Source organism: Arvicola amphibius, chromosome X (assembly GCF_903992535.2).
Source record: "Arvicola amphibius chromosome X, mArvAmp1.2, whole genome shotgun sequence".
Taxonomy (NCBI): Eukaryota; Metazoa; Chordata; class Mammalia; order Rodentia; family Cricetidae; genus Arvicola; species Arvicola amphibius.
Genome location: NC_052065.1, coordinates 82,086,949 through 82,103,094, shown reverse-complemented (window position 1 = coordinate 82,103,094; position 16,146 = coordinate 82,086,949). Strand labels below are relative to the sequence as shown.

Genomic DNA, 16,146 nt, shown 5'->3' with positions numbered 1-16,146 from the left:
GACTAAATATGGAAAGCTTCCAACCTTAGTCAATAGATTATGAGTTCCCTGGTGCAGGAAGAATACATTAACCAGTTCTTCTCCATGCACATACTAGATGTTTTACAAACTAGTCAAATGAAATGAGAGATAAACCCACCCCTAAAACAGAAGTAAACTGCTTTGGAGTGGAATGTTAAAAATAATTTTCTCTAAAACTCTAAGAATAAGTAATTTTTACAGAACATATAATTTCATGGATTTTTCACACATTAAATATTTACAAATCTAAATATTATAGGTATTAAAACTGGTACATTTGAACGCTCCTTTCTATTTTGCAAGTCTAAGCTACTTTAAATTTTTAAACATTCACTTGACAATATAGACTAGTAATGCTTTATAGTGCATTTAGTGAGAATGGAGACATGAGCTCTCCCACAGCCTTGCAGTAGGGGGTAGTTCTCATAAGGTTTTGGAACACTGAGTCTAACAGCCTTGGAAATAGGTCTTAGAAACAAGAGCTTGGTGGCTTATTCCAGAATGGTGCTGATTGAGCTGCAATGAGCAGCAGAATGGAGAAGAAAGTGGTGCCCTAAAGCTATAAGAGCCAGGGCAGGACAGCTTAAGTTTGCTGGCGCCAAAACCTCCTGCTGATTTCTTACTAAGCCTGCCATCTATTGACCAAATCATGAATCTAGGCACTGTGAGTGTCAGAACTTCAGCTGCTACAGGGAGAGAATCAATTCTTAAGAGTGTTAATTAAAGCATGAGTTGTGTCACTGAAACTTGTTTGGTCTACTGCATACACACACAGGATGTTCTCTGATATGTCACTGATCCTGAAATGTCCCTTCAGAAAGAAAACAGGAATACTAAAGGGTTCCACTTTCCTTCTATGTACTTAAACATCACGATAGCCACAAATACCACAAAATTAGGAAAATAGGAGTAATACCACACAGAAATTTGAAGAATTAAATTTGAGGGGAATGGAGAGGCAGCATTCAGAGCAGTGAGTACATGATTTGAATAATTTGGTTTGGTTTCACTATGGTTTGATTAGGTTTTGGCAGGAGCATTAGGAATTCCTTCTTTTGTAACTGATTAGCTCTAGTGAACACCACAATGAAGAAAAGGAAATTCTCTTTCCAATCAAACTTGTGTAGTAATTGTCAGTAACTAAAACACAGCACAAACTTACTCAACATCAGATAATCAAAAGAAAAACAAATGAACATTTATTGTGTTAGATTAGATACCAACAGTGAGTATGTCAGCTACTTAAATGTATATAACCTGATCTCATTTTCCTACCTAGTTAATCATTAGTCTGTTCACACTACAGATGAGGTAATTCAGTCAGTGGAATTGGTATGTATTACAAATGATGAAAGTAGATGCGACTCAGTTTCAATACCCTTTTTCAAGTAGGTTGCACTTTTGCAATGCTCACTATAGTAATGGGTTCACTTTAACAAATTAATACACGCAATGCTGAACATACATCCCAACATCCCTTACGATTTATCCTTCTGTCTCTAATCTTACTTTCTTCATTTCAAAAATTAAGAATTCAGGCTTACTTAATCATTTGTATGGAGTAGGGTAACTGCAATTTATAAAATCTGTTTGGTATAGGATTCAACACAAACATATCACCAAGAAAAACAGCAAATGTTTAACAGAGTGAGAAAATCAGAGCAAGGAAAGAAATCACAGAAAAGAAGTTAAAAACTGCCTGTTAACAGAAAAAAAAAGCTGTTTGACATCATGCCAAACAGAAAAGTAACCAACTATGGTATCTCATGTCTGAAATTCTACCACTGTGGAGGCTGAAAAATGATTACCATTATCTAAGACCATCTTGGGCTGCAGAGTAGCCTAGACTACAGAGAATGTTCTTTTTCACTACTTGAACAAAATAAAAAAAATTATTCCTAAACATTTAACATTTTTACCTGAAATATAGGAAAAAGTTTTAGAGAAAAAGACACAGATTGAGTATCCAATTATCCAAAATACTTAATATCAGAAGTGTTTCAGCTTTTGGATTTTGTTTTCAGATTGCAGAATATTTACTTGTATGAAATAAGACATCTTGAGAACAGAATATGAGTCTAAACAAGAAATTTGCTTATGTTCCATATATATATATATATATATATATATATATATATATATATATGGCCTAAAGATAGTTCCATCCACTACTTATTACTGCATCTCTGTTTTTATTTGGGAAATATTCCTTCTATATCTTACTGAGTTTCTAGACATTTCGTACAATTATATAATGCACATTGGTCATTTCCCTGATAGTACCTGTCTTCTTCCTCTTTCTCTTCCCTCTACACTCTTGTTAGTCTGTCTTTGTTTTCACAACAACCAATCTCATGGCATAAGATATGGGGTTTCTTGTATAATATTGTATATTACTGGTGGTCAAAGTTCCAGATTCTGCAACACTGTTGACTTTGATTAGGGATGCTCAACATGAATTCATATGCATTCTTGGCAACACTTTAAACTGATAAATAATTGAAGGCAGATTTGTGATATATTTCAAATTATTAATTGTATAATACACTTCTCTAATTTGTACTACAGCCCATCCCACACAAAAGCACACACAAAAACACATTTGCTACTTCATTTTTGTAGCAGAAAAACAAAGTGTCTGATGCCAGGGGAATGGTTAAATGTACAAACACAGACTCACAACACATAATTATATACAATATATAAAAAGAGCACAGTTGACAAATACAGAATGATATCAATGTACAATACTGAAGATAGGAAGGAATAACAATGGAAAATGTTTTTAAAATGTTTCTCAACATATAGCTAGTCTAGATCATAATGTAAAAAAATCAGTAATAATGTTCTCTTCACCAGTGGACTGAGTCTAGAATGGAAGAGTAATCTATATTTCTGCTTCCTGCCATCATTTTTTTGTTTTCTCAAAACAAACTAAGTACTTGGGTACTTAGTTAAAAACATGAATATTTAGTACTAAAGACAATTATGATAAATAGTAATAGGTAAACTCATTGGAGAAATTTTAAATGTGAAGATAACTCTAGCAAATAAGAAAAAAGTAAAACTACTAACACTTTTTTCAATATCAAAGATATTCAGAACACTCTAATCATCACAGATCAGTCTCCCCCATCCTTTCCTCTCTTTCCTCTCTCTCTCTCTCTCTCTCTCTCTCTCTCTCTCTCTCTCTCTCTCTCTCTCTCTCACTTTTCTTACTCTTTCTCTCTATCTTTCTATAACTCTCTCCTCCATACTACTCCAAATTGACAAAGTAACAAATCAGATGACAAACACTCATCTTGAACAAAAAAGCACTCATCTTAAAGAAAGGATAGAAGATTTTCATTTATTAGTTGTAATAACTGATTTACTAGTATAATGTCTATATTTAACCAAGCTACAAAAATCAATACGTTCAGATAAAATATGAAATCTCCATTTTGACCACAATGACTAATTGTGAGACTTACATACTACTGAATTGCATTTAAAATGCAAAGGGTATAATCATTAAAAGATATGCATTTATCAAATCCACCATCACAATCATATTTGCTGAGGATCCAATTTGGATATTAATTCAGAACATATGCTCATAAGAAAAACTATGAGGATTCTTAGAAAATGATGTAGATAAATGATATATATAGAATTACTCCAATATCATCCATATAGTTCAGAGGCATTAGTATTCCATGATGTAATTTTGTGATACATCTTAAATCAGTTTTATGAGGTATAGCACACTTATTAAAAATAAAGATAAAGTCTATAGTTTAAGTTAAATAATAGTATTCATGCAAAACAAAATTCAAATGAGAACATTTTCCTGTGACTACAGAGTAAAATGTACCTAGTACATGAATATATTTATGTTTGACCCTACTTACTGTGAGAAAACAAAACATTCACACATCCTTGGAACATTTTAGCAGAGAAATGAATTCCAATACATGAGAAACAGGAATTAAAAATATGTAAAAATAAAAGGTACCTTTTATCTGGGAAGCAAATGTCAAGGCCAATTTTGCAAATAGGTCTGGATTCTCAAACTTTTCTTCTTTTACTTTTATCCAGAAACAGTTTTCAGATAATTCTTTAGGCTCAATCTAAGACAAAATAACAAGGACATGTTTTCATGTAGTTACTATTTAATTTTTTTAAAATTGACTTTCCTTTGTTTATAATCCACTAAATTTATTTCAAGTATACAAAATTACATTCATAAATATTCAGAGAAACACAATTCTGCCACTGTAAAGTAAAGCTATACAAAAGCAATGGGTAATATAATAAAATACATTTGAAAGTGTAGACTAAAAAGACCCTCAAAATAATTGCATACATTATCCTTGTTCCTAGTTTTTTTTGAAATATTTGATATACCAAGTACTTGATTTTATTGTGAAATTTTAATACATGTACATTATGTATATTACTCCCACTCCCACATCCCTAAACCCTTTTGTCCACCTGTTTGTTTGAGCCCTCCATCCCTGCAGTTTTATGACACTTTTATCAAAGTTTAGAATGAAAATACTTATTATTCTCTAAGGCCAAAAATATCAAAGACAACAGAATCTTAAGAGGAAATGATATTAAGAATGTGACAATCCTTAATATTTACAGTGATAAAAGGTATGAAATTAATTTCATTTCATTATACATTTTATAGGTTTTTCAATTTAGTTTTCCTTTTTCTGTACCATAATTTCAAAGCTGTTGGTAAGCTCCCAGTTATCTAGGTCATACATTGAAAGATGAATATAATTTGTTAAGCCCACAGACGAAAGGAATAATGCCAGTAATCACAATCTTAAACAGCATTTGATGGTGACTCACAACAATGCATTTATCACACATTGCCAGTCATGGAAAAAGTACAAGGGTCCCTCAAGTCTTACCTTGGACCAGTTGATTCGTTTCATGGATACTTCTGGCCTATATACTTTTTTCTGCTTCATTCCATATGGTAGCTCAATTGCTCCTGGTAGGGGAGGAAGAATTCCTCCAGGCGGTGGTGGTGGAGGAGGTCCTCCAAGCAAAGGGGGAGGTGGTGGTGGTGGTGGAATACCAGGTATACCAGGTAAGGGTGGTGGAGGAGGAGGAGCTACTCCAGGAAGTGGAGGTGGTGGTGGTGGTGGTGGAGGAGGAGGTGGTGGGCATGTTCCAGCACCTGGCAGTGGAGGTGGTGGAGGTGGGCCTGGCATCGCAGATGGAGCTCCCTAAAACCGAAATAAGTTGAAATGCTTATAGGAACATATAACACAAATTATACACACCTGTTGGGTGTTCAGGGATTAAGACTATTTATACCTTTCTTAATTTACCTGATTATATACTTTATCAGAACCTATAAATACATACTCCAGACAATGAGCTGTCAGAAAGTAACTTCAAGCTTGTTCACGGCTGGCAGTTAATAAAAGATAGATAACACTGAATTCCATATTATATTCAAAGATCAAATAAACTTTAAAACATTACTTACTAATCACAATGGTTCCCTTTCCCAACCGAACATGAAAATATTTCAAAGAAACTAGTAGCACTTAACAGACCTTTTTGAACTCAAAATATTAAAATTCATTAATTGAAGTTTCATGGTATAATGTTTTTTTTAATCAAGAAGAACTTTTATCTTTGTTAATATAAAATTTCTTCTTGGAATATTTTATTGTCCCAGTTAAAATTTGAAGCGTCTTTCAGAAAAAAAGAAACAATTAAATGCAATTTGGATAAAAAAATTTAAGTAACATTATTATATATAAAATATTATATATAAAATATTAAAAGGTTTAATTTATAGTTAGATGTAATTGTGGAAATATGTTCTATATAGCATTCACTACTTTTGATCAAATTTTATTTATAAGTATTCATGTTTGTATAGAATCATATATAGATATATAAAAACATCTTTGTATACTTAAAATGGCTGCCTCTCCTGGAATGAAATCCTTTACTGAAGTCATGAGGAAATATACAGACCTGTAAACGCCTGATTTTTACTCTTGTAAGACTAATTAAATTATTAGAAAAATTCAATTTCAGAAAATTTGTTATTTATTCCAAATAGAATTTTGGATAATTTATGTTTTTAAATATTTGAAAGGTAAATTTCTGTGTTTTATCTTTTCACTGAAAGACAGAAAATTTTTAAAATTTATGGAAATTAATTATAAAAATTAAAATTAATGCAAATAAGAAAAACAATTATTCAATGAACATTTTAAACACCAATGGAATTTTTTCCTCTATTATATATAATCTATTTGAACACCACAACCACAAATTCCTTAAACTAATTAAGGTTGGAGGTATAGTTTTGGGAGAGTGTTGCCCACCATGTGAATGTACCTGAAAAAGTGAACAAATGTATAGAATTTTAACTCAAGTAAATATGTATTCTCCAAGTTTGTAGCCTTTCCGTATCAAAACATATTAGCTACTTTTCCCTCATTGAATAATTAAAAGTTAAATAATAAAACTGAGATATAATGTATTAATGTAGCTGAGACAGTTGACCAGGGCATGTTGGCACAATCTAGACTATATAGAAAGTTTCAGACTAGCCTGGGCCGTGTAGTCAGAGTGAGACTCAAAAGAAAAACAATATAATAGCACAAGAAGGAAAGAAAGGGGGCTGGGGAATTCACCAGCATCTATGAGTAGATGAATGCTAGCAAGAGATAGCTTTTGGAACAAGCAGAAAACAATCACAGACGGACTGTAGTCAGTCAGGAATGGTGGCAGACACCTTTAATCCCAGCACTTGGGAAGCAGATGCAGATGGCTTTTTGTGAGTTCAGTGCCAGTCTGGACTGCACAAAGAGCACCACCCTCACCAGGGATACAAAATGAGACCCTGTCTCAAAAGTAAAAATGAAACCAACAGAAGCTACTGTGGTCAAATGAGTCAGGGATGGGCACAAGATTAGAGAGGCTTCTTCAATGTATTTAATATGCTAACATGTCTTGCAAATCTCTGAGAATTTCGTGTTTATTCAATTTAGTGAACTATGGAATATTTTCTTTGTGAAAAATCATTAAAATATCTCTAAGTAATGTGTGCAAATGTTGGCAGAATGAAAAGTATGGAGTCAGTGCATTAGAGAGCTGATGAAAGGAAGGAAAATTTCACAGCAAGAAAGGTTGTTTTAGCTAGGAGAGCAGTCAGAGTGGAAGCTGCAAATGGAGTAAGTATGAGGCAGCCTAGGCCAGAAGGCTTTTAATATTTCTGGTAAGGAGATTTTGATTAATCCCAGATACAACAGGCGTCCACTGTACACAATACATCCTTCAGTTATAATAATTAGGACAATGTTTTGTGAGGATTAATTGACATAAAAGGATGAACTTGAGGAGGAAAAGACTATAGACAGGAAGGAAAATTAGTGAACAACTATAGTAATTCAGCAAGACGTGAAGGGACTGGGGTTTTAATGAAGAGGAGAAAAAAAATCACTGGAATAATTTAAATAAAAGAAGAACTATCTTTATCAGAAACAGGGCAAGAAATAAATCAAACTTCAGTATTAAAGAAAGTGATAAATTTTAAAACATGTCAAAATGGAGACTAAGCTGGTTTAAAGAAAGGGAAAAATCAAAAATATTGAGTTTGAGTTCAATACAAAAGACATGCCTAGGGGGACAGCTGGAAATGGAAGATAGATTCAAAAGTTTTGACACCTACTAAAAGGTGATATATGAACATATGAAACTGAGTGAGACATTTATGCTAGGAAAAACAAAGCAGAGAAAAATGCCAAGGGCAGAGAGAAGACAGAGATATCTCACAATTGGGGAATGAGAAAATCAGAGAAATCAAGTTCTCAGACATATGGAAAGGGAAGTAGGACAATACTGAAAGAAGAAACAAATTTGGGCTGGGGTGGGAACCATAAGGTTTTCGAGCTTCCCAGTGACTTTGGAAATAATTTCTCAGTATACTGTTGGGGATAGACATATCAGTCGACCACCTACTGCACATTATCTATTTAAAGGCATCTTCTTCAATTTCATGTTATTCATTTAAACCACAAAATGTGCTAAGAATATAGTTAATTTTAAAGTTTAGACATATTATTATGAACTTTTTGTGCAAGGGAATGTCAAGAAAAATAAAATGTATATATAGGTTTTGAATTGAAGGTAGTCTAGATTTAAAGATTTCAAGAAGTCTTTTTGGATAATTAAAATTCATGAGCATTTCTATATTCTTTTTGAAAGAAAATACTATGCACACAATTTTACAAATCATCATGAAAATTTCATGTCATAAACAGTTTGGCTTGGGTAATGTATTCTGTTAAAAATATTCAGGGCAGTTTGAGCAAATGAAGCCTTATTTATTTCCAAACATTAAAATGATTTACTGTCCTGGAAAAATCAAATCTATACTTATTTCAACTAAAATGAGAAACTTTTAACAACAACCAAAATGTCTGTTTCCCATCACATTTTTCCTTCTGACTAATGAGATAACTTTCTACCTCCAAATTCATTGTGACCAAAGTCTCCATTTTGTTTCATTACCTGGGCTCTAAGCTGCTGTATTTCTGTTTCCAGTTCTTTGATTTTTTCATCTCTTTTCTGAAGCTCCGCTTGAGCTTCCTGACGAGCTGTAAATTCTTCATCGAACTGTAATGACCATCATCATAAATGTGCAGTTACTAATACATATTTGAGAAAGATTTAAACAACAATATATAGTAAATATGACGCATGTTTTTTTTCTTGGCTGAATTCACAGATCACTCAGAGACATAAAGTTCTTGATTATTCTCCCAAAAACTAAGCATTCACACAGGGAAAATTCTCTTTGTACAAAAAAGTAATGGAAAAAAATGAGTGGACTGTGAAGTCTCTGTTCACATGTATGGAAAGTTTATTGTTAAAGAAAATTCAATTGTAGAATTAATATTCTTTATTGATTATTTGTCCCATTTCTTTAAGCTTAATTAGAAAGTAGAATATAAAAATATGGAATGCATTTAAAAACTCTTAATCATATTTAATCTTCAAAATTATTACATTTTTACGATGATTGGAAGTATGCACATAAACATAAAATGGACTGGGGGATTATTTCTGTTATAATCTTCATTGCTTAGATTTCAAAACGCAGAGCTTCACAAAAATCTGACATTACAATGAAATTCTGTTGTCTATCAGCTGGTTAACAAAAACACTCTTTAAACACCTCCAGAAGGAACACAAGGAAAGGAAATACAGTTTAGAGGGCAGAGATGCTTGCACAAAAGCATAACAACCTGAGTTTGATCCATGAACCCTATATGATGGAAGCAGAAAACTGAGTCCTGTAGGTTGTCCTCTGATTTCTCCACATGGGCAGACACATGTCAGCATACATACACACACACACACACACACACACACACATGCACGCACGCACATACATGCACTCAGACACATACCAAAATAAATGAACAATTGCTTACACAGATACAAAAGGACGAGAGGGAAAAAAAAGAAGAGGGAGTGAGAAGTGAAAATATGGGGCACTAAAAATACCAGCTCTCTAAATGGACATGTACATTTCCTGCATCATGTTTTAGCTTTTACCTCAGTCCTTACTCTAAGCAGACATAAACTGGGCTACATATTTATAGAAAATGTTGTATAGGTTCCACTATACAACATGTTATTTACTTTGCATTGTCAATGTAAACTTTAGTCATAATATATGTCCTAAGATTATCCCAACAATGTTATTTCTGTTTATAAAAGTGATGTATCTTACTATCCAGAACTATCTTTAAAGAGTAGGAACTGACAGAGCAGAACATTCCCTGTTAGTAAATATTCATCCCATATTTAACATGACCTTTAGATATTACAGAATGTTATTCTGGTTGGATAAAAAAATGTCAGGGCCAGTTGTTTATATCAAATGCTGAAATACCACTTAGCTATACTTTTATTCATCTCTGTCTACTTGAAAATACCTTAAAGGGGCTGGTAAAAATTTATTATAATATAACTAAATCCCAAAACTACAAAAAACACATGAGGTGAAGGAGGGAGAGAAGAAAGAAGGAGAGTAGACAGGGAGAAGGAAGAACACTTAATAATTGGATAATTATATTAAACATTGATAAAATTGTATGTAGGCTTTCATCAAATAAGAAAAAGACCATCTTATGTATGAATGAAATTATAATATCATAAAGATCCTACTTATTCAAAGCCACTTATAAGCAAAGAATAAAGAAAAAATATCAAATTCCAGGAAGCGATGGATGGAGATAGAGACAGAGCCACACATTGGTGCACCGGACTGAGCTCCCAAGGTCCAAATGAGGAGCAGAAGGAGGGAAAAAATGAGCAAGGAAGTCTGGACTGCCAGGGATGCTCCCATCCACTGAGATGGTGGGGCTGATCTATTCGGAGCTTACCAAGGCCAGCTGGACTGGGACTGAAAAAGCATGGGATAAAACTGGACTCCCTGAACATGGCGGACAATGAGAGCTGCTGAGAAGCCAAGGACAATGACACTGGATTTGGATCCTACTAGTCTGCATACTGGCTTTGGGGGGGGGGGGTCCTAGCCTGTTTGGATGCTCACCTTCCTGGACCTGGATGGAGGAGGGAGGAACTTGGACTTCCCACAGTGCAGGGAACCCTTACTGCTCCTTGGACAGGAGAGGGAGGGGGAGTGGAGGGGGGAGGGGGTAAATGGGAGGCGGGGAGGTGGCGGGAATTTGTAATAAAAAAATAAAAGTAAATGAGCATCAAAAAGTAAAAAAAAAAAAGAACAAAGAAACAACATCATTTAATAAATGGCAAGTACAAAATTCCAAGAAGACTAAAGAAAGAAATGAGGTGACAGAAAAAGAGAATAGATCTCAACATTAGACTTCTATCAGTTCCAATAAGCTTTTCGTGTTGAGGATCAAAATTAGGACCTTGCCCATGAGAGAAGAACATTCTAACTACCAAATTTCATCACGAGTTCAAAAGGCGTAGCTTTAAAAGGAAACTAAAATTCTCCCAGTTTTTTATGGAACTGTGTGATATAAGTGAATGCTAAAGAATTGCAATGAAGAAATTTGTTTTGGTTGTTTGATTTTAACTATGTCCCCTTTCAGCTAGGTATTTTTATTTCATTTATCATTAAGTATAATAAGGTTAGTTTTTTATATTTTTTATTTTATTATTTTCCTAATGAATTAGGTGGATGAGAAGGAAGTGGTAAATATCATATCTTATTAGGAAATAAATCAATACTATACAAAGTGTGATTCTAGTAGTACATAATTGAAAGAATAAGATATGAAGTGTCAAATAAAGAAACAAATGTGCTTATGGTTAAGTGATTATTTGTTATGGTTAAATTATCAATTTAAAAATCAAGACTACTATTTTGTCAGTCTTACCTTCTTTGAAAATTCCATTGCTTTTTGTTCACTTTCTTCAACTTTTGCCTTGTTTACACAAGCATCTATTCAGATGAAGCAAAGTTGATTAGAAACATATGAGATGCAATATCCAGCTACTTATGCCTGACAGTATATGATTCTGAAATTCTAACATGAATTGTCATTAAAAGGAAACTAATCTATACTATAATGCACATATTAATACCATATTTTCTTTCTTAAGTATTAAAGCAAAAACATCAGCATCCATAAATATCTTTGATGAAATTTTCCCTGCAATGATAATTGTTAATTATAATTCCAATTTTACCACTATAGAATTCTTTCCAAAATTGCACACTATTATATAGAGAGTGGAGGCAAAGAACCCATGTTCAAGATAATGAAAACTCAAAATGCTGGGGGAGGAAGTAGTAGTAACATTCACCAATTCAGATTTTCCAGTAAACTCTTTTACTTGAATTCTGATCCGAACAAAATGTATGTTGTACAAAGGGAAGAAAATTCAAAATCATTAAAGTCTAATTAATAAGTATAATAGAAAATCCTCTTTAGTCTCATGTTATATCTTTGTGTTTTACCCAAATATTTCTCTGTAGAAAAATGAAACATGTCTGAATTGTACAATTTTATAAATGATACGTAACAGCTTTATTACAATAGGCAAATACTGGAAAGAACTCAACTGGACACCAAGAAATAAAAATTGTGTTATATTCATATATGAATATTACTTCACAATAGAAAGGAATATGAACTATAACATGGATAATCTCAAAATTATTATGCTTAATGAAAGGAGACAGACAGAGAGAATATGTGCTACATGACACTACTTACATAAGATTTTAAAAAATGAAACTGGAGAGAATAATTAAGCTAAATAAAAGTCAGTATAAGACAGATTAGAGTATGTGTCTATTTTTATTGACCACTCAGTATATAAGTAGAGTAATGTGGAAGAAGGAGAATATAGCAGAAACTTTCAGGAGTAATACAGAGTTTATGATTTTGAATACAATGATGGTTTTAAGTACACAAGTATTAATACATGTATATATTTATTAATTTATATTTTTAAGAATAAATATACATACTTTAAATAAGTATATTTACTAGTTATATATACTTATTAGCTTGCATATTAAAATTTAAGTATTTTTTCCACTTAAATATATAAAAATAGATTTTATAGATTTTTAGAAATTATTTTAGTTATATGGGTGTTTTGCCTGCATGTATGGGCAGGACAGAAACCCCAAAAACCAGGCCCTCATGTTAGGAATGGCACCCAGAAAACACAACTGACAGAAAACAGAATTGTCCCGCACCAATGATCGATCATAATATGGCATGTAGTAACACAGTCCCAATTTGAACATAAACACGGTCAAACCTTCACAATGTTCTATGAAAATTCAGCTCAAAGACATTGACAGAGATACACATGCACATCGAAAAGGGAGTGGTCTTAATGTAATTGATGTTGGTCATTTACATGAATCTCCAATTGCCTACAGTATGGATTACCTTTATAAATGGAAAATAATATATGAGAAATAATGCTCAATGTCTGACTTCTTTGTGAATCTATCCTCTGTAATGGAGTGAAAAAATTATATAGATGGTATTCAACAATTTTTTTTCATTAAAAATAACTTCATGCTTCAACCTAGGCAATGGTAGTTTTGATTAGCTTATAAATAGAAATCCCTACTACAGAGTGATAAAAAATAGCATATTGCAAAAAGGAAGCTGATTGTCACTGATCAGACTGTTAACAAAAGTAATTCTACCTGGCATTCTTTAAGTATATAAGGTAATTTCCTTATCATGACATTTCTTTTTTAAAATCTGAGAGCCAGTAGCAACATGTCTATAATACTGAGACTCTACTACACACACAATTCTCACAATCTTTCTGTGAAGATGAACTGAATTAAAGTATACTAGATTCATGCTTCTCAAAAGCAAGACATACTCCTATTTAAAAAACCATGGATTTGGGGTATTATTACAACTGATTGTCAACTGACACAGTAGTACTGAAATTTATCTAAAAGATATATCCGAACTTATAAGTCGAATTCTTATAATCCTCAAAACTAAAAGTTATAACAGTTGACTAGCCATAGCAGCAATGATTTTCCAGATTTTAATAGAAGTTCACTGAGAGACCTACCCTTTAAAAGTGCTCAGTATACAGAAGGTGTGAACCATGAATGGCAGTTAAGAGTATAATCCATACCTATCAGGTGAGTCAAATCAATGTCTAATCTTTGCCTGTACTTGAAGTCCGGGTCCATACCACTGCAGTGCAGCACTATTTGTGAAACACACTCCTCAATTATTTTATAATACTGTGGCCTGTAAAAAAAGGGGGAGAAAATATTTGAGAATACTTTTCTATTTGCATCAATCAATGCTCTTACAAAGGGATTGAGAATGCTAAAATAACTCAGTTTTTTTCTTGCACCACTAAGAAAATGATTCCATTAATATTTACTCTCCTTTAGAGAAAATATAGTCAAGGATTAAAGATGGTCTGAATATTAGGGGACCAAATGAAGTGTGATGTAATCGACTGAAAATATGTACTGACTTAATATTCTAGTTTGCAGAGATTCATGCTTGTGTTCCAAAATACTGATCAACTCTATTTATTTAAGGCATTGTTTCTAAAGTTTATGAAAATGAATAACCCCCTTATTCCTATATCTATGAGCACAGAAATGGCTGGAGACAGACACAAGATCTCATTTTCAATAAAAGACAAATTTCTTGGCATTAGATGGAAAGCAATATCTTGAATTCAGTGCAGAGCATTTACTCAGGACAATCATACTAGTTTACAAAACTGGGCTGAGTCATTTCTGTTACAGATAAATGCAAAGACGCTATGCATGCAACATCTTTCTAAAAACATCTATTTTATAAAACCATATACACTTAATATGCATGGCTACAGCTGCAATTTGTCTGATGTGTCAAAGGTTTTAAAACACATCATTTTTCTGTAATCTCCCAGGGTAATTCTGGTCTTAAAAATGACCACTGACCGGAAAAATAAAAATAAGGGACATTTTGTATTAAAATTTGTGGAAGACAAATTGTCATGGGTTAATAAATTCAACAGCAGTACAGAAAAGTATTACTTCAGAAAAAATATGATATAAACACTACTAAATTTAGATTGTATACCTTCTAAAACCCCCAAATGAGAGAAAAACAGATTCTAATTACTCTTCTCTGTGTTTAATCATGTGCTTGTTCCTAGAATTAAGAATGAAAAAAAATATATATTGCATGGCAAGGAGTTTTATAACTCATTAGATCTGGGGATGATTAGTAGTAATTCTCAACCTCAATGTGCTGAACCACAACTAGATAACCAAGAAAAAACACAACTCTTTATTTGAGGGCATGCTCACAAGTCAACATATGGAATGAAAGCAAGTGTCACAGAACTCCACTTAAGATGAAAGGATGGTATGGGCTGTGGAAACAGCTCAGTCAGTGGATAAAACCACTACTGTGCAAGAATGAGGACCCGAGTTCAAAAGCACAGAACCTAAGTGAAAAAGCAGGCATGGTGATGTACATCTGTAACCCCAGAATTGCCGGGTGTGTTGAAGGACCACAGGAACTTAACAGCAGTCCTCCAGCTTCAGTGAGAGAGACATTTTTGGCCGAGAGAGACAAAGAATAAGAACCAATTTGACCTCTGGCCTCTGTCTGTTGTCACAGGAATAGAATTACGCAAGCAATGTACAAACACACAGAGAGAAAACCTACTGATACAGCACACGAACATGCAAGTTTTTGAAAGGATGTCACGTGGGAATTGTTTATCATTTGTTAACATTTATTGAAAAATAGATACTTCTGCCAACTCATGATTCCAGGTAACTGAATAATCATGACCACTGTACTCCATATTACATATTATTATTTATAGTGGTTTCTAAAGAGCATACATTAGTAATTTCAACATGTTTCTGTCTCCTCAGAACCAAGATACCGATCCAATTACTAGAGTAGCCTAAAGAGAAAAATACCTCTATCTGCTAATTTAGAACTATCAATTTTTGTTGCTATTACAACTAACGTTCTTGGATGCTTTCTTTATCTAATATTAAGACAGTTTTGAGAATTCAAAGAACCTAGTATGCCACAATTACATACATATAAAAGTGTAAGGAAACTAAGAGGAACTTGAACTGTCATTAATATTAAACCATGGTCATGAACCTATAAATAATTTCAGTCACATAGAAACCTTGTTATATAGGTTTCCAGGTTCAGATACACCTTGTCATTTTTCTAAAACTTAACTCTATAGGTTATCGTCATATTCACTTATTTTAAAAATAGTTTCATTGGATAAAACTAAAATATGTACAATAATATCCTATCTTAAAAGATTGTACATTTAATTTGCATTGATATGGATTTTGCTTTAGTGATTTAAATTTAAGGTCAATTTTGTTATATGTATATGTATTTCTGCTCTTGATTAAGGTATTATGATTGTGTAGTTCATTTAAAAATATAATGCATAATTAGAAAATCATCAATAATAGTCAAACTTATAGTCATGTTAACTAGATTTTCTAAATATGTAAAAATATATTTCAATTAGATAAGCATTCTTCATATATTTCAAAGACTACAGAATATGATATTTTAATGTTTTAATAACTTAGGGCTTGTCATG

The 16,146-nt window shown here is 32.8% G+C and overlaps 1 protein-coding gene across 1 annotated transcript in view; it reads right to left on the bottom strand.

Annotated features, from left to right (window-relative positions):
• The window catches only part of Diaph2 (diaphanous related formin 2), a 778,808-nt gene that overhangs the window by 528,111 nt on the left and 234,551 nt on the right, over positions 1 to 16,146 (bottom strand). The window contains exons 13-17 of the mRNA XM_038316977.1: positions 13,678 to 13,796; positions 11,427 to 11,491; positions 8,563 to 8,667; positions 4,929 to 5,249; positions 4,019 to 4,133 (exon numbers count right to left, since the gene is read on the bottom strand). Of these exons, the coding sequence (XP_038172905.1) occupies positions 4,019 to 4,133; positions 4,929 to 5,249; positions 8,563 to 8,667; positions 11,427 to 11,491; positions 13,678 to 13,796 (725 nt within the window). The remainder of the gene's footprint in view (positions 1 to 4,018; positions 4,134 to 4,928; positions 5,250 to 8,562; positions 8,668 to 11,426; positions 11,492 to 13,677; positions 13,797 to 16,146) is intronic.